This window comes from Glycine max, chromosome 9, assembly GCF_000004515.6.
Source record: "Glycine max cultivar Williams 82 chromosome 9, Glycine_max_v4.0, whole genome shotgun sequence".
NCBI lineage: Eukaryota > Viridiplantae > Streptophyta > Magnoliopsida > Fabales > Fabaceae > Glycine > Glycine max.
Window position 1 is genome coordinate 49,445,946 of NC_038245.2, and position 19,448 is coordinate 49,465,393.

General features: G+C 34.2%; 3 protein-coding genes across 6 annotated transcripts; 1 reads left to right on the forward strand and 2 right to left on the reverse strand.

Annotated features, from left to right (window-relative positions):
- Positions 1-2,745: 2,745 nt before the first annotated feature.
- On the reverse strand, positions 2,746-11,272 carry LOC100814077 (uncharacterized). The gene is made up of 4 exons (XM_003533610.5): positions 10,781-11,272; positions 10,337-10,670; positions 4,772-4,893; positions 2,746-3,578 (listed from the first exon to the last, which is right to left on the reverse strand). Exons 1-4 carry the CDS (start codon positions 10,904-10,906, stop codon positions 3,132-3,134), a joined length of 1,029 nt encoding a protein of 342 aa, XP_003533658.1. The 5' UTR covers positions 10,907-11,272; the 3' UTR covers positions 2,746-3,131.
- Positions 11,273-12,942: 1,670 nt separating this feature from the next.
- Positions 12,943-14,982, forward strand: LOC102667548 (pentatricopeptide repeat-containing protein At5g16640, mitochondrial). The gene has a single exon (XM_006587859.4). The coding sequence runs from the start codon at positions 13,146-13,148 to the stop codon at positions 14,667-14,669; it is 1,524 nt and encodes a 507-aa protein (XP_006587922.1). The 5' UTR covers positions 12,943-13,145; the 3' UTR covers positions 14,670-14,982.
- Positions 14,983-15,194: 212 nt separating this feature from the next.
- LOC100499988 (uncharacterized) lies at positions 15,195-18,535 on the reverse strand. 4 transcript variants are annotated; one of them, NM_001248325.2, is given in 4 exon segments: positions 15,195-15,592; positions 16,291-16,459; positions 16,730-16,809; positions 18,392-18,461. In NM_001248325.2, coding segments are annotated over 3 exon segments (426 nt in total). In that variant the 5' UTR covers positions 16,790-16,809; positions 18,392-18,461; the 3' UTR covers positions 15,195-15,395.
- Positions 18,536-19,448: the final 913 nt, after the last annotated feature.

Consider the following 19,448-nt stretch of genomic DNA (forward strand, 5'->3'; position numbering starts at 1 on the left):
ATAATTAAAACTTGGACGTGAAGTAGAAATATTGTCATTGCTTAAATAAATAAATAGTTGCAGGACTGCCACACACAACCTTATCAAATAGGGCTTGTTCGACATCATCAAAGTGCTTCACAAGGTGTTCTTAAAAGCACCACCAACTAAGAAGCTTTTTCAAATGGAAACATTTGGTGCAGTGCATGGCAATCATGCCATGTTCAACTTCTGAACTGTTTCTATTGCGGTCTAATCGAAAGAAGAATAAAAAAAAAATTGCACACTTTAATCATCAGATATAATGCTTGAAGTAGCTTATTGATTTACGTTCACGCTACCACGTACACAGATGATTATGTCTACATGTAAAACAGTAAACAAAAGGAATATACAGATGACTCTGCATATCATTATTATAACTATTGTTGGATACATCGATCAGGGTGTAAATTAACTAACATCAAATTGTTTGGTAATTTTGAATTTTAACTTTAAATATGTAACTACATCAAATATTTGAAAATTTTTTATCATTCATAATAGTCATATATAATTTAGACATAGGAAAAGATATATGTAGTTAAAAAAAATTTTGAATATAGGTGGATATCTACAATTAACCTACTTGTTGTAGGATAACAATGTAGTGTTCTTTACTTTAAGCGAAAAATTGTTAACTAACTCAGTTGCCAGTTGGTGTGAGACTTTGTTTAGATTATTTTTGTCTAAAATACTTGATGCATAAAAGTGGATGTTGTAATGTGTCTAAAGTCTAAATCACTTAATGCTGCTTAATTTATACAAAACTGTTTTTCTATGTATTATTAATAAGTTTTTAGGAAAGAAAAGTAACAATAAATGGTATAAAAAAGAAATGATTAATATTTTTTTTGTTGGGTACAGATGACAAAAATCATTAACAGGAAAAAATCTTGTTTAACTAGAATAAACTTATTATCAGCGGCAAAACTCTCATCTTGAATATTTAATATAGACTCAAACTCAAACTCGTTACCACGGTTAAGCTATAGAATAAACCAATAATTAACATGAGTTTGATGAAGAAGTTTGAAATAGCTTGGCAATCAAAGGGATCCAATAAAATAAATTTTGGTACCATGTTCCCATCTTGTGGAGACACAATGACACACACTACATGGACTCAATGATCGGGAAGCGGAACTTGTGCAACAAAATTTAAACAAAATCCATAGCAGATTACTGTATGGTACCATAATAATTAGTGAGTGTCTATGACTTTTGCCTGCGCAAGCGTAGATGAGGGGAAAAAGAGTCTAAGAGTGTGATATGTGTCATATATCATATATGCGTAAGGGTAATCTTTCAAATGATTTATGATGCCCTGTAATGTTTCATGGATTAGAAAATAAATCTCAAGAGTAGACCACTGACTTTCTTTCATGAAGAATTATTAATTTTGAAAGCATGGCCTATTACCTTTTCTAAATATCTTATTTCAATTTATGTTTGTTAGTTTATGCAGTGAAATTTGACAAGTTTGATACCCTTTTAAGTTGGAAAGCATGCACTGTAAGAAAGAGGAACCAAAATAATCAAATTTTAACATATAATTGTATTAATTAGTAACTTTTTTCTTGCATTTCATGAAATTTAAAAATAGAAGTTGAAAGAGAAATGTGTATGTAACAATGATGAAATCACTTGTTTTAAGTGGGTATAGAGTATAAAACATAATACAAGATATTTGCATTGTCAAGAATGAAGATTTTTATTGCTTATCAAAAAAGAGTGAAGATTTTATTTTCACTATACAAGAATAAATTTTAAAAAATAAAGCTTCTGAATTTAATGAGTAAATTATAAAAAAAATACATGAATTAATTATTAATTTGATATAATGTGTGAATTTTTTTTTAAACTCCAGATTTACAAATATAGAAAGTTTTCACTATTAACAATGGAATAAGTTGAGATTAACTTAGTTTAGGGAATATTATTTGAGAAAAAAAATAATGAGATATTTGAGGTGTAAGAATACACATGGCACGAGAAAGTAAGCTGACAAAAATCTTGAAAATAAATATTCAAATATTATATATAAGAATTATTTAGTAAATAACAAACTACCTACTTTTTTTGAAAAATAAATAAATTCCATATATAGATTTTTTTTTAAAAATGACCAAGAAGACCCTTGTCCCCACCCACTGAAATTCGTCTTTGTTTAAGTAAAACTAAAGACTCATTTAAGTCTTATGTATGAAACAAAAATAGGTATTGAAAGAGTTTTGCCTCCTTAAGTCAACCCGACCAATTTGACTCAGTTTAGTCAAGACTTAAAGGGGCTTTTGAATACCAAGAGTTTAAGACCAAAATATCTTATTTTCTTAATAAGAAAAAACGCACCCAGCTTCCTTTCTTGAAAATTAATCCTTGAACTCAGTATAAAGGGCTTAAGACCAAAATCCTTAGAATTTTTATTTTGTCCTAGTTAATCCTTGATTGTGATTTATAGTATTATGAAGTTATTGAAATGTCTAAAAATGATCAGCATTTCTCATTTCATAAAACCTATTCTCCAAGTCCTCCGTATTTCACTCCTGCCATTGATGACATCTTTACACCAAACCAATGGCTATACATGAAAGTGCATGCATACAACAAACACCCTCACTTCCAAGGTAACAACACATTAGATGGAGCCGTTTCCTAGAAGTAAAGCCATGAACCTAGAAACAGAACATTAGTATATATAAAAAAAAAATGTATTGCCAACACATCTCACAAGTCAAAAACAATAACAAAAGTCTTCATTTCTGTGATCACTAGAATAGTGTGTATATAAATTTGATAAAGCCAAAATATACTTTACCTCCTATATTTCATTTACAGTTTCTATAGTTTCCCGTTTGGGCCAGGGCATTCACTATTACACATTCAATACAAAAAAAAAAAAAAAAAAGAATCCAATTTGTTAAAACTATTACACTTCCTCTCTTCTTTTTTGCAGTCCCTTGCATGGACATGCATCAAAGTTAAGCCCTAGCACAGCCACATTTCTCACATCCCTTGATCTTAACTTCCCCAACTCTGATGCTTTCCCTTTCTTTCCTTTTCCACTTTGTGGTTAATATATCATTTCCCTTGTCGTCTGCCTCCTGATAACCCTAATCATCCCAGTTATTCTCCCATCCATCTTTGTTTGAGGATCTGGAAGTAAGGCCATTCCCCGAGATGCTTCCCGCATGCGCTGCCGGTGACTTCACCGCCACATTGTCGTCCCAATCATCATCCCAATCCTGATCCCAACCTTCGGCAGATTCTACATTGGTAGCTAATGCAGACTCAGGCAGTGCCATTTCAAGCTCTTGATACGGAACCTCATCATGATGTTTCTTCCTGCATGCGCAGCAAGCCCATGTCCCTCCAAAGACTAGGACCATCAATATGAGGAAATAGGCACCATTTACTGGTGTTAAAATTTTGTCATAAGAAGGAAGACGCAGAATGAAATTCTCATCAGGTATATTTGAAACCATGTGAAGCACACAATCCCCTTTTCCAGCATTTAAAGTCAGTTGGGTACTTTTGCTGCTACTTTGTGTGATGTTGACCTGAAAAACAAGAGTGCAGAAGCAGTAAGATAACTGTAGACATGAATAGCAATCGAGTGCAGTGAAGAAATTTTGGTCATCAATTTAATTCTCATGAAACTTATTAAACTGAACACCTAAAACAATAATATACATAACACACAAGCTTGAACAGATAATTTTGAGACAGCATGTACAAAAACAACAGGAGATAAGTGATTTTTACATGAAAGATCACCCTGTTCTTCCGAGCCATTGGCACAAGGAAGAGAAAGAAGTCTGAGCCATGTAGTGATGGTAGTGTAACAGAGCAGGAGGTGGAGTAACAATTGACTGGATTTATAAACCACACAATTTAACTTATGGCAAAGTTTGTCAAAGAATTCCTTTCTTACAGTAAGTAGATATAATTATAAACAAACATTATAATCAGATTTCATATAATTTCAATGTTTGCAGAGTATTGTAGTTTGGGTGAGTTGAACAAACTGAAATGAAATTGAAAATAAAGTAACAGCCAACCCCTTACTGGAATGGAGAGTAGTAGTGGAAAAAAGAAAAACAAATGGAATGAGATTTAATGATGTGTTCTTTAGGAACACAACACTTTCCTTAGAGAAGTAGAGAAAATGCAGAGAAATATGTATGAGATTTAATGAACATTCAGAAAGTCCTGCTGACGGAGATCTCTTTTCCTTACTAACAAGAGAAGTTTTAAAATTATGAAAACAAGAATCTAAAATCTCTTTTCCTTACTTCTCCATGTTACAAGAATCCTGATTCTCTTAACATAAGTGGAGGAATAGTGTCCTTTTTCATTCTACTTCATTACTAAATAACTGTCAAATTTCCTTTTGTTCCATACATCCAAATGAAGTATAAGATTCTAAAATTTCATAGCTCAATAGCTAAGTGAGTCCTGAAAATGATAACATTGATTCAATAGCCGTCTATTATTTATCCAAAACTCTTTGTCAAGTATTCACTGATACTTTTTAACATATGGCATTTTTTTGTCCAAAATAATGCTGAGTTAAGTTCTGTTTGTCTCACAAAATAAACAATGAGTTAAGACAGTGGCTATGGAGCAGTGCATCTCAGGCTTTTGCTGCAGTTTGAAGCAGAAGGGGTACGAAGAATTAAATAGTACCTTGATACATAAATAAAAACATCAATTAAGCAAAAAAAAAAGGTCAGCTTAAGATAAATGATACCTTTTCTGTTTTACTTTTGTGAACTTCTACATCTCCCAGGTTATTATCAAAATCAGTACGAAGCTTCACTATGATGATGCCATCTCCTCCATTGTGAAGAAGAACAACCAAGTATTTGGGATCTGGTTGTTTTTACATGAATTATGAATACAAATAAGTTCATAATATTGATTTTTGTGAAAACAGTACTACAATGGTAAAGGTTTGACCTAAAGTTTCAATACATGTTTCAGTACACCTTAACAATTAATGATTAGTTAATATTTCTCCAATTGTTCCACTTACTTGAAATATAAATACAGGTTACCAGTACCCTCAATAAAAAAGGGTACTGAAAGAATCTCCAATCAATAAACGGCTTCTAAAATAGAGAGGTGCATGCAACACTATTGCTTGCATTGTTCCTTCAAATGTTGATCAAGGACCAAAATCCACACACAACTAACAGTCAAAGTTCTGAAAGCAAGCTGGATCAGACTGACTGGTTCAACAGATTGAACAAAAACTGACCAATAATCAAGCATAGAACTTTAGTCTGCATCTTGTAAGCAATCATTTCTTAAATGAAAGTGAACAGGATTATAGTAATCCATTGATCCAGTCACTTAAGCAGAGGACTGGTCCCAGTTCATGAACTAGCTCCACCAGTTAGACAGAAATAATTGGTTAAAAATTAAACAAAGGATTAAATATGTTTAGTCCATATAAATATAGCAAAATTTGATTTAGTCCTTCAAAAGTAATTTGTTGGTTTTGGTCCTCATAATTTATTTATTTTTGAACATGGTCTCTATTACTATTTAATGATGATGTGGCATGCAACTAGAATTGTCATGTCAACAACCACTTTGACATGACCTGTCTAGATGCATGCCACATCATCACAAAATATTAATAGAGACCATTTCAAAAAAAAAATCTATGAAAACCAAAAGCAACAATTTTTTTTAAGGACAAAAACCAAAATTCACTATATTTGGAGGGACTAAAAACATATTTAAGCCTAAAACAAATTATCTCTAGTTTAGCAACAATGAACCCCTTATTTTGTCCAAAAGCAGCTGCTTAGACAAAGAAATTAGAGAATTAGGGCCTTCTTGATTCCTTTCATGCTTTTTGGTTATAAAATTGTTTTCTAAAACAATTCCACATTACTAACCAATCAATTTCTAATCCAAAATCTATAAGTTTTGAAAATAGTATCTAAAACCAACTAAACAGGTGTTTTAAAAACCAGAAACAACTGGGAGATGTTTTCCCATCCTCTTCTTTTCATTTCTTAAGTGCTCTATTCAAGTGTTTAGGGAACAAAACAAACTTTTAGAAAACAAAAATGTGCCAAGGGGACAAACAAATTTCAGAAAACAGAAAATTGATTTTGAAAACAATAAACAAACTAGGCCATACACTACACCAAAATGCACCAAAGTGTAACAAATAATGCCCATTGCCACAAACATTTGGCTTTGATAAGAAGCTTGGGAGAACTACACCACAAAAGCTAGCTGTTGTAGTTAGAGGGCCCAACTCTTTGTAAATCCCACAATAGAATCCCATACTTTCTATGTGGGACTCAAGTCCCATACATTGCAATTGTATTCTATCATCCCTGCACGCTCCACAGCCCTAACACCCACACAGGCTAGCTATGCACTAGCTCTTTGACTAGTCCCAAATGAACACGACAATGCCAGCATCACCACCTATGCCACTCGTATGCAACCGAGAGACATGGTTGATGGCTCTAATACCAAATACCAATTGGTAAGAACCTTGAGAAAACCAAACCACAAAAACTTGTTGTAGTTGGAGAGCTCAAGGCCTTATAAACTCCACACTAGAACCCCATACTTCAAATGTGGGCTCAAGTTCCATACCTTGCAATTGGATCCTAAAAGGATTTTTCACTTCTACCGAGACTAGTCATAAGAAAATGGTCCAAGAACTCAAGACACACTAATAATTGTTGTACATACGTTCATTTGAATTACAAACAACACAACAATTATCTACTTTTCCTGAATTTTTGCTTTAGTTTAGTCTCAATTTAGTTAGGAAATAGAGTTTTATAGAATTTTAGGCTGTAAATAAAATTTTAATCCTTTTTTTTAGTTTCTACTCTTTTGTCAAGGTTTTGGAGCACCAATTGAAAATGTCATTCATGATGTCTCACTTAGCGAGCTATGCTCATCCAACGAGAGTAATTGTGCAAACAAGGTCACATGGCAGCTCAAGAGTGAAAAAGAAGTGTCAAGTCATCAGAAGAACTTGCCCAGCGAGTAAAGGCCACTGATAACTGCTAAATAATAGTGAATTAATAGTGGAAAGATTAACTTAGAATTAATTATTTAACAGTTATTTATGCTTCAATTTGGAAAGATTTAATTAATTTCGAATTTTGATTGCAGGTATAAAAATTAGAGGTGTAACAAGCAAAAAGGGCAGAAAAATTGAAGAAATGAAGAAAATTTGAAGAAGGCCCAGCCCAACACGCGCGCTCAGCGCGCGTCACTGGCTAAGCGGGCCAGGAAGTACACGCGCTAAGCGCGGGGTGTCGTGCTAAGCACGCCTACAAAGGCCTAAAGCCCACTTCAGTAGCTATAAATAGAGAGTCAGTCCAAGCGACAAGGACACACACCATCAGAGAACCCCTCTCTTAGGGGTTTCATTTACTCCCTTCTTTCTTTCACCCCTCCTCTCATTGTAAAGCCCTCATGACCATGAGTGGCTAATCCCCTAACTAGGGCCTGACAGGCCTAAAAAGCCAATAATGTATGGAGCATTTCAAGAGTTATCAATAAAAAGAGAAATTCCCTCCAGGTTCTTTTATTTATTTACCGTTCTTTCTTTTTACATCTTGTATCTCGGAACTTACTTTCTGTTAGGGTTTAGTCCACTCGGGAGAGGGTGAAGCCAATTAGGGGTAAGGAATGAATACTTGAATCTGTTTTAAGGATTAGACCACTCGGGAGAGGGTAACGCTTAATAGAACACTAAAAGGAAGAAATTATCGGGTTATCTTTTAGAGGGTTTTCCTTCCAGGTTCTTTTATCTGCTTTTCTTTCTTATTTATTCTGCATTTCAAACTTTATTTTCTGTTAGTCTTTAGGCCACTCGGGAGAGGGTAACGCCTAATTAGGGATAAGGAATGAATGCGTGAATCGATTTTAAGGGTTAGGCCACTCGGGAGAGGGTAACGCTTAATAGAACAATAAAAGAAAGAAATCATTGGGTTAGCATGACTTAATGCCCCAATGCCCATGCTTTAGCAAACATCTAGAATGTAATCTTAATGCATCTTAGTTATTGAGTCTTCGCAAAGGGTATTTGGAAGATAGGTAATTAAGGTAAGCTTGTCATCGTGAGACATCAGGGACAAGTAGATGGATAGATGTGGGGCATAATTAGTTCGCTGGTATTGATAACAAACAAATCCTGAATCCATATATCTAGACTGATTAGACTTGTTAGGTTTTAGCAATTTTACTATATAGATTTTATTCCCTATTTTATTGTTTGAAGTTTCTTATTTTATTGTTGGGTTTTCTTAGAAGTTGTTGTTCTTATCTTTATCATATCTCAATTTAAATATTTTATCTTCTATTTTGATCTTTCAATCTTTTATCTTTTTCTTTTATCTTCTAATTTTATCTTTAAGTATCTTATCTTTTCTTTTATCTTCTAATTTTATCTTTAAATATCTTATCTTTTCTTTACCTTATCGTCTATCTATCTTTCTCTTTTATTTTAAATTCTTATCTCTTGCTTTTAAATTGGGTTTCCATTAATCTAAGTACAAACAAAGTTCATGTGGATTCACATCTAAAGTGAAGAAAAGAAATTCAGAATTTCAGTTGGTGAAGAATTTGCCCAGCGAGTGAAATCACATCTAAAGTGTCTTTTGGAATTCACAAAGAAATCGCCCAGCGAGTAGAACCCACTCTGAAGTGACAAAACAAAGGCCTTGGACCCAGTATAAAAGGAACATTCTTTTGGGGATCAAAGGGGGGCATTGACCTAGGGATGGTGTGCAGCAACTAGATCTCCCATCTTCCATTTTCCTCCATTTCCCTTCATTTTCTCCTTTCCATTTGTAATTTTGTGGTCTCTCATGACAATGAGAGGCTAGTTTATCCTTTGTTGGGGAATTGACGTATTAAGTTTACTCTTATGTAGTTAATCTTCATATTTATTCAGTGTTTATTCCTGTGTTATTACTTCTTTCCATTTTGATTGATTGTTTTAAGGTTTGATTACCTTAGCTTCAATTCTTTGTTTTTATTATCATTGGGAAATGCTTGAAAATTGAGTTTAGCATAGAGCATCTATTGAATGTCCCATCTAAGGATTAGGGATGGAGGGATGTTTGTTAGAATCATTAGTGATCAACCATATGAACATGTTTCATAATCAAACTGTTATTGAAAAATACTTTTTGACTAAGATTTGAACTTAGTATCTAATGGGTCTTACGTCTAGGGATAGAATAACATTTGTTAGCCTTGATAAATCTTTGTTCTTGAATCCAAGTGATTTAGCTTGACTTGCTAAGATATTAGGAGTTGAGTTAAGCAACTTAGGCTCTCTCACATGAGGGATCATGGTTACAGCACTATAGTAGGTTAAAGTCGCATTAGAGTGGATATTGGGTAAAGAAAACCTTTATAACTACTGAGATTGTTAGTTAAGTGTAGCCAAATCTCCAACACTTCCATTTATTTTTGCATTTAGCTCTTTTTGCCCAACAATTGTTTGTGTTTTTGCTCACCTTTTATTTGTTATGTTTTTAGTGTTTTTAATCATCTCATGCAAAACCCAAATTATCCTTTGCCTAGTTGTTGAATTTGCACAAATAGCTTGATACAAACAAGTTCTTGTGGATACAATACTTGAACTTTCTGTTTTATACTATTTGCATGATACTTTGATACGCTTGTCAGGGATTCGACACACCCAAAATTTTCAAAAATAGCCTGGCATTGAATTTTGTTTAGTGTTGTTAATGGAAGATGGTGGTTCATGGTGGCAATCCAAAAAAATGCCATAAAGGTTATAGTAGAAGCATGGTGGATATAATAAAAAGAGAAAAATATGTTTTTAGTCCCTATAATTTTCAATGTGGGCTCAAGTTCCATACCTTGCAATTAACCAAAACATTTTTCCAAGGGTTATCTTTCCATCTACATTCCATAGTTTTACAATTTGGTTATGTAACTTAAGTGGCAGCATTCAATTTGCAACAATACTTAATTTTCTTCTAGCTGTATATTCTAAACCGGAACATTCAGTTATCTAGACATCACAAATTCGATCAATAGCATCTAACTAGAACTCCATACCATCCAAAGACTAAGCACTTTGATATAGTCATCCTAAACTAAGCAAACATTTGTCAAAGAACCAACTTCTCCCCTTGATATGTGTCGTAAGCAGAGCAAATGCCCTCCTACTATGAATACAAACAACAAGCAATAAAACTCACCAAAACATTAAACACACAGACAAACAAGCCGTTGGTTGATGAAACTTAACGAATAATCAAAAGCAATGATGAACAGTGAGTACCAATTTTCGAAATGCAAGCAACCATGCCCCCATCATCTGTGCACTTGTTGAACCCGTCACAAGTCTCAGTGGTGCTATTATGTGAAAACTTCATGCCCTCAATTTTGTCATTCTCTTTATCCAGACCCTTGTCACCACCATCATCATTTTTTGGTGGAGGAGGTACACTCACAGGAGGAGCTGAATTATTGTCCTTTTTTTTATCATCATTTGTATTCTTCATCACTTTGGGCAGAGGTTGTGGTTGTGGAACTGGGGATGAAATAGGACCACTCACATTGGTGGAAGGTGAACCCCCTGTGGCCTTGTTTGTTTCACCAGCATGGTTTGGATCCTAAAGGCGAAAACTTTATTCAACCACGTAAGAAAGAATAAAAATTTCAAACACGTGGAAGCTATATTCAAACAAGGAAGCACAAGGGAAAGAAAGAAAAAAAAACTCACCTTTGGTTGATTATCTTTTGGATCAGAGGCAATCAACTTTCGGAATTCCCGAACAGAGAAAGCGTCGGAAACATCAAACATAACCCGAGAAAACAACAAAAGTGTCAGTAACGCGTGTGTTCTCATTGTGATCGAGCTGCAACACCCTCAAACACACATCTTTGATTATTTGTAATAAGAAAAAATTGGAAGAAACTTCGGAGGGAGAAAAAACAAAGAAACAATATGGTAAAAGAAATCAGAAGAAACCCTTTTCAGGGAAAATCAGTTGATGGCGCGGAAGTGGGAAAATGGATGAAAAACTGGAAATAACAATAACAACTCTTTGGATTGGAATCTGAAAGAGAAGGAAGAAGAAATCAAGAAACTGAAAAAATTGTGGGGTTTTTTATTTATTATTATTTGGGATTGGAACGTAGACTTTGTGAATTGGCAAAAGGGGAAGACTTGACGCAGTCTGCTTCAACAAGATACTATGCTACCTTATGGGCCGGGTTCGTGGTGGAAATGGGCTGATCTGCTGTGTCTGTGGCTCCGTTCATGGGCTTTAGTCCATCACTTCATTTTTTTTCGGTTTTTTTGTGTAATAATGTATAAATAATATATTTAAAGAGGTGACTGCTGTTTGGGTGTTTGTGTAACTTGTGTGTTCTGTATGCTTGCAGATATGCCCTCGCTCCAAGTAAAAGACATGATGCAATTAATGACAATTCAAATGACGTCCCCTAACCCATTGGATCTGTCCTTTCGCTTCGCCCTCTTTGCAACGAGTACGAAGACATTTGGGAGTGTTCTATGACCACTGCAACCCTAATCACAGTCAACACACACGTCATTTGGCGAAGATCATGGACTCTAGCTGGTGGTTGTTTGAGCTGTTGTGTCAGTTACCGGTGGAAAGTGCGGCAGTGAGGGCATTGTTTTGTATCAATAATATATAAATTAAAGGTGGTTTTTATTCTGAGATTGTTGATGTTACTCCACCTGGGGGGATCGATTTGGGTGTTTATAATGCTGTGATTTCGAAAAGGGCACTTTAGGATTTACTGCTGTTTTAACTTATGCGGTTCTTTTGAATCTGATTGTGTCTTTTGTTGAACAAGGATTATAATATCTAGTACGGGACTATAAGGTCCTACTATGAATTAGTATGAACACACTTTATTAAGGCCCTATTTATCTCTTCAATCATGTTTCTTCAGGTCATTTTTTAATGCTGCTGGAGTCAATTTTTATTATAATTGAAATTTATTTAGTCCATCAATAATGTTTTAAGAAAATTAGTGTATGAGTTTCAAATTAATAGAAATGGAAAATTGTACTCTTGAACTTCTTTAATTAGGCCGACCTTCAAGCTACAAATGACTTCGTTTTTTAGCTTCATTCATCTGTTTGTTTCGAGACCGAGGGTGAAGTATTCTTTAAGTTTTGGACCAAACTTGAGATTAGGCTTCAAAATAGGTTTGCAGCCTTATACCTCACCTTACTTATGAAGTGAACTTAATTAATTATGAGGTTGAGTTGAGACTTCAAGCAAATCAAGCTAAACCCTTTCTTTACCTTATCAGAGGCCACCATCACATCAAGATATCTCTTATCCCCTTAATATATAATAGTCCTAGCTAGCTGGAGTTTGAATTTCCCTAACATCTGAAGAGAAGGGCAGAACAGACATTTGAATGGATTTGTTATAACATTCCCGTGAATTACACAAGAAAGAAAGAGAGAGATCCGAAAGCTATGTAAGTATATAAACTGTACGGTTAAAAATGACTTAAAATAATTAATTGGTATTACTTATATCAAATAAGATGTATTTACTTTTCGGTAGCTTATTATATAAAAATTTCACTGTTAAACGTGTTTGGTTTGGAGTAACTATGAGATACGTAACATTCGATGAAGTTTTCTAGAAAGCGTATAAATAAAGACAAAACATGTTGAAAAATCTAATATTGATTTATGAAAATAGTCATTGATTCTGAAAATAAATAAAACTAATTTTCCAGATTTTGAAAAGAATTAACTACGAAGAGTTTTGATCAATAAAAATATTGAATAAAATAATATCATATGAAATGTCATTAAAATTATTGACAAATTCAATGTTTTTTTTATGGGATGAGAATTAGTTAAAAAATCATTAACTTTTTATTATGATGTCATTATTATATGAAAGGCTAATAAATTTAACCTTGATAGATTTTGTTAGTACGTGACAAATGAAGTATATATGAAACGACGTCATCTTTCATCCTTCTACCAAGACCAATATCCATGTCACGGATGCAAAATCCATCTTCATAGGCAGGCATAGCTCACACCACAGCAACACTTCCCAGTTCCAAGCTCGTTCAAAGTCCATATGGTCATGCCTTCTCCAATTCCCACGTGCCACCATATTCTTCAACCTCGTACCCCTTTTCTCACCAACATTGCCACCAAAATCAACAATGACACCATCACCATCAGACCAGGTAAGACCACACTCTCTTTCTCTGCCATCAAATCCACAGCAACAACAACAACAAATGACCTTAATTTCGAGGACACAGTCACTAGGTTTCGAATCAAAGGTCTTGTCCACAGGATCACAGCCTTATCCTCCTCCAACACCAAACCCCAGATGCTACAAATCCTAGAAAAAGTCCCCGAACTCTACCAAACCATATCAGATTTCAACCACCTTCTCATGGCTCTAGTAATTACACGAAAACCTGATATTTGTCTCAGAATCTTCACAAAGTTACCATCTTTCCAGCTCGAGCCAGATTGTTGCACTCACTCCATTATAATTAGGTGCCACTGTGAAGAAAACAACATGGATGAAGCCAAGAGAGCATTGGACACTGCTCTGGAAAAAGGGTTTCTACCAGATGCTGCAACCTTCACTGTTCTCATAAATTCCCTTTGTAAAAGGGGGAGAGTGAATAAGGCAAGGGAGGTTTTTGAGGTAATGGGTGGAAAGGGTTACAAGGCTAGTGTTCATGCACATAATTGCTTGCTTAAGGGTTTGTCCTATGTGGGGAAGGTGGATGAAGCACTTGAGATGTTGAATGATATGAATGCAACCTCATTGGAGCCTGATGTTTACTCTTACACAGCTGTGATGGATGGTCTGTGCAAAGTGGGTAGGTCAGATGAGGCAATGGAGTTGCTCAATGAAGCTGTTGGAATGGGGGTGGTGCCAAATGTTGTCACTTTCAACACCTTGCTTCAAGGGTATTCTAGGGAGGGGAGGCCAATGGAGGGTGTTGCTGTTTTGGAGATGATGAAGAAGGAGCATGATTGTGTTCCTGATTGTGTTAGTTATAGCACTGTGTTACATGGATTGTTGAAGTGGAATCAAGTTGTGGCAGCCCTTGGGGTGTACAAGGAAATGGTTGGGGTTGGGTTGGAGGTGGATTTGAGGATGATGGGGACTCTGGTGAGGAGGTTGTGTAAGAGGTCATGGAAGGATAGAGATAGAGGTCTGCTTCAGGGTGCAGGTGAGGTGTTTGAGAAAATGAAAGAGAGGGGTTTGGTGGTTGACCAGGGGACATTTGAGGTCATAGTCCAGGCACTGTGTGAGGGGAAGAGGTTTGATCAGGCATTGGCAAATTTGTATGAGATGGTTAGATTGGGATATTCTCCTGAGGTAATTGCCTTTGACAAGGTGATTCAAGGGCTTTGTGATGAAGGAAGAGTGGATGATGCAGTGTCAGCTTTGGTCCTTTTGCATGCGAATGGGGGAGTTCCCAATAGAGTTTCTTATGATGTGCTGATCAAAGAACTAATTGAGGAGGGTAGATTGTTTTGTGCTTCTAATTTGTTTTGTGCTGCAGTGAAGTTGGGTGTTGTTCCCAACAGGGAACCTGATCTAAATGTTATAAAGAGGGAGTGGGAATGAGAAGAAAAAGAGTGGGAGCAAAGCTAGGAAGTTTAGTTCAGTACTATGTTAAGATGCAATGATGTGACTGACCTTAAAAAAAACATGCAATTATATGGAAGAGAAGTGCTATTTTTGCTCTTAGTGGAAGATGAAGTGAAGAAGCAATAGCATTACTGTGCATTATGTTCATCCTTATTGGCGGTATGACAGTAGAAAAATGTTGATGATTTTAACATTTAAAAACTGATATTAATTTCTTCCATTAGTAACATTTTAAAAATATAGTTGATAATTGTGTAACATTCAAAAAATATTAGATTTTTTTTTGTAACATTTAACAAATATGAATTTTGTTAGCATTATAAACTTTTGGCATACTCAATTTTGTGCAATAGCATTATAACCTTTTGTCATACCCGAAAAAAAAAAATAGTTACCTTATATATGGTTTGCATGCGCAAAGTTTGCCATGTGAAAATAAATTACATCCGCAGTACAAACCATACGCCAAGGTAACTATGTAGGCATATACACAAGCAATTTCTAACTACTACCATATGAAAAACATTGCTCGAAATGCAGAATCTCGTATGTCTGGAAACTTGTCTTAGACATTGTAAATCTTGATAAAATACAAAGGCTAGGAGTAGTAAAAGAAACTCGTCCCTTACAAGAAATTGAATGACAATTTTCAGATTATATGTACTCATCAGAATATAGAAATTAGAAGAGTCATATATAAATTTATCGGCCCAAAAATGCAACACGATCCTTTTGTACTGCCTGTGTTAGGTTGATATCGAAGAGCTCACAACGTATAGGCATCTCCATCTCATAGAACGGATTCTTCAAAACGTAGTCCGTGTACAATTCATAGACAAATTTCAATAAACTTTCCATGTATTGTGCTCCAGGCTCACACACCACAAAGATTTTTGTTCCTGTATGGGAGAAGAATCATTTTTTGTTAATGTCAACATTAAAAAAAAAGGGTGAGGAATATTGCATGCTCATTTTGCCAGAGACATTTAACTTAATATAGAACTGCTAAACAAGGAAAGATAGTCCCATTAAACTAAAAAGTGCAAAACATAAATGCTAAAGTAAAGCAACATATGGAAACATTTACACAGCAGCCAAACATCTAGAACAATGTCAACTCTCAAGAACTTAAGTTCATTGACCCAAATCAGAAGGTGAATGTGTGACCCAGAGGAATGGGAAATTTTATTATCGTATATAAAATGCCAAGAGGTGTGGCAAGAAAATGAAATGAGCAATGGGTGTTCATTACCAGAAAAATGATAATGCACAGAAAACTATTATAACAACACAGTAAGAAAGAAGTATGTAATAGTAACAATAATAATAATAATAACCAAATACAGACAATATACCAGTTCACTGAGAAACCATCATTAATTGAAACCAGGCCATACATACTACAGTTACCTGCGAGTTGCAAGGCCTTAAATGTGTGCATGAAAAACAAAAGTCGGTACTAGGTATTATAATTATCTGAGTAAAATGTAAATGATGTTAAACATATTTACCCTAAACTATTTATTTCATTCACTGAGAAAATTACAAAGCTAATGTGATAATGAATTAAAGACAAATGTTTAGAAGAAAAAAATACCTGTCAGTGATTGAAAGCAATGAAGATCAAAAGTATCAGCTTGAAGAAGTTCAATTCCTAAACAACCTGAAACAGGTGATAACTGCTGAGAGATAGCATGCATTGAGTGCCATAAACTTGCCACCCGCAAGCTGTCATTGGTATCCATTCGTCCAGCAGACCCATAATCCTAAACATTAAAAGAAATTCAAATAGATTCCATGTAAAAAGAAAAGCTGAACTGCAACTATACCTAAAATATTGAAATTGATTATTTTTTTTAACAAAAGGTTGGAAAGAAAATTAAGCTATCATTGTTATCCATCTTTCCAGTAACAACAGCAACAATGATTTCTGCCATCACTATCAGGAGCATATAAAATAAATTTCTTAGAAACCCAACAGAAAATAATTTGAATTTTGAATTTGTGAGTAATAGAGAGAATAATAACAACCATACCTTATAGTATATCAATCCACCAGACTTATTGATGATGTAAAGACTGCAAATTGCTGCCATTCCAAAAACTTATCCAGAATCTGAAATAAAGGTGAGGATAGAATTTAGCAGGGAAACATTCAAAATTAAATTCCTGTACTTATCACAATCACACTATGTCAAATTTACAGCACAATTAACAACCAACCAACATTATTGTGAACACCAAATGAAGATAATCAAGAGAATAAATATTTAAAACAAATATCAGCATCGAAATGCTCCTGAAGTGCAGTCAAAGGCATAAAGCTAACAATACCATAACAAGTACCACACAACCCAAAATTAAGAACCCCAATTTATGACTTCTTTTGACAGAAAAAAAGATATTTGACTAGACAGAAAAGAGGGAAAAGATACAAAATGGTGTGTATGAACCAAGGTGCTAACTTTATCAGCTTAATTACATAATTTCATATTTAGATTTGTCAAGAATAGGGATGGGCATTGATAGAACTGGATTAGATTTCAGAGAGAAGGATAAAATAACAAGAATTGAGTTTTCTTGTAGAAAAATGTCTCAGGTATTCAAGAGACCTGAACTCTCCAATGAATTATCTGAAAAGGATCCCTTTACGGAGCCTTCTTCCCTCTTTCATACACCTGATACCTCTCTAACTAACTAATGGAGTTAGTTATAATCTAATTCCCTGTCCCCTGCGTATTTCTCCTAATGTACACTCTCCTAATAGTTGGCGGGTGCCTATCAGGCCTGGTTCTAAGTTTTGGAAAAACCAAATCAAGCCATTAGAACGGTTTGGTAACCATATTTTTCTACAAAACCAGATTGGACTTTGAAGTTTACACGAACCAGTTTAAATTTTAAAACCAGTTTTAGGGTCAAAACCGGTATTAAGCAGTTGGATCTGAACCAATTTCGTTGAACCATAAACCAGTTCTAAACCTCAAAACTAGTTTAGAAACTGGTTTTAAAACCAATTCAAGGTTCAAACCAGTTTTTTGAACCCAAAACCATTTTTTTTATTTTCAAAACTGATTTTAAAACTATTTTTTTTCTCCAAAACTGCTAATTTTTTTTTCTCAGCACTGCTATTTCCGAAAAATTAAACAGAAGCATGTTTATATATCTGGCACAGAATGTTTTCCAAATATTAAATACAGATGTAAAAATGTTTGAACAAGAACAAAACCTCGTCCACCTGAGAAATCTCTGAGAAAGAAGTGCAAGACAATATTCTAAGCAAATCAACAAAGAAAAAAGAGAGGAAAAAACAGAAGGGGTCGTCAAAAAATAAAAGTGTAAGCACAGTACACAAAATCCAAACAATATGAAATCATTGATAAATAAAAGTAAAAACAAAGGCGCAATGCTTGGGAGATCAATTCCACACATACAAAGTAGATCACACTCATTGAATTCATTGGCTTAGCACACTAATTGATCTAATCGAATTTTCTGATTTTTGCTGAAATTTTTAATTCAATGCGCATCTCAGATCAGGAAAAATATGCAATCCACAGAGTCAATCCTATTCATTTATCTATGCGCATTGCTTAAAATTTGTAGCAAAAATCAGAAAATTTTGGGAGTGTGGAGCAGTAAAAGAAAAATCAATTCGTTAAAAAGTGGGAACGAAAACCAAGCAAAGGAAAGAGACAAACTTGCAACGAAAACCATTCAAACAAAGGAAGAGGCAGAGGCCAATCGAAGCAGGGTGCTCACTCACACTCTAGAATGGGGGAAATCACGACACGATTTATGACCAGAGACCAGAGAAAGAAAAATGAGAGTATGAGTCATTTTTGTCCTTTTTACATTAATACCTTTAAGGTTTTATCTTTTTAAATAATTAGCATAACATTAAAAATCATCACAACATTTAAATTAATTATGTTATCATAAAATAATTAATTTAAACATTATAACAGTTTTTAATTATCACAATAATAATTTTAACTTATAAAAAATCTCTCATACTTATAAATAAAGGTGAAAAGTCCAATTAAATTGATAAGGTTAACTTGATATTGTCCAATGTTTGAATTTGAAATTGAATCCAAATTATTTATAGGTCTTTTTAACCCAATCCGATCATGGTTTAATGTGGGCTTAACCCAAAAAATCCATTAAAAGCCCAAAAACGCCATACTTTTCTAAGGTTTGAATTTCATTTTAGAGATTTGGATTGAAGTTGAATTCTTTTTACATGGTCCGCTATAGCTCACAACTTGCATATGATTGCCTAACATTGGACCTGGTAATCTATTTTGTCACCTCTAAATACAAAGAACTCATTTTTAAATTCTAAATCTTTAAAATTAAATTCAACCAATTTCATAATCCAATCAACATATACAGGTAAAGAGAAAAACAAAAGGAGTATCGATGAATATGAAAACTTCACAATTTCTTTCCCTTCATAAAATAGGGAAGGCTTTTTTTATTGATAAATATTAGTTTGTTAGAGATTTTATTAGTAGATTATAGATTTTTTTTTGTAAATAACATATTGTAGACTAATATGAAAAGTACTCTATAAAATGATAGGATACTATTTGTCATTCTCAGGAAGGTGGTGTGATTCTCAAACTAGGTGATTTTAATTATTTAGACTAATGAACATAATAGGAAATTTAAATAAGAAATATATTTAATTGGGTCACTCAACTTGTATTTTTAATTAAATTATTGAATTATATTTTTTTTCAATTTGGTATT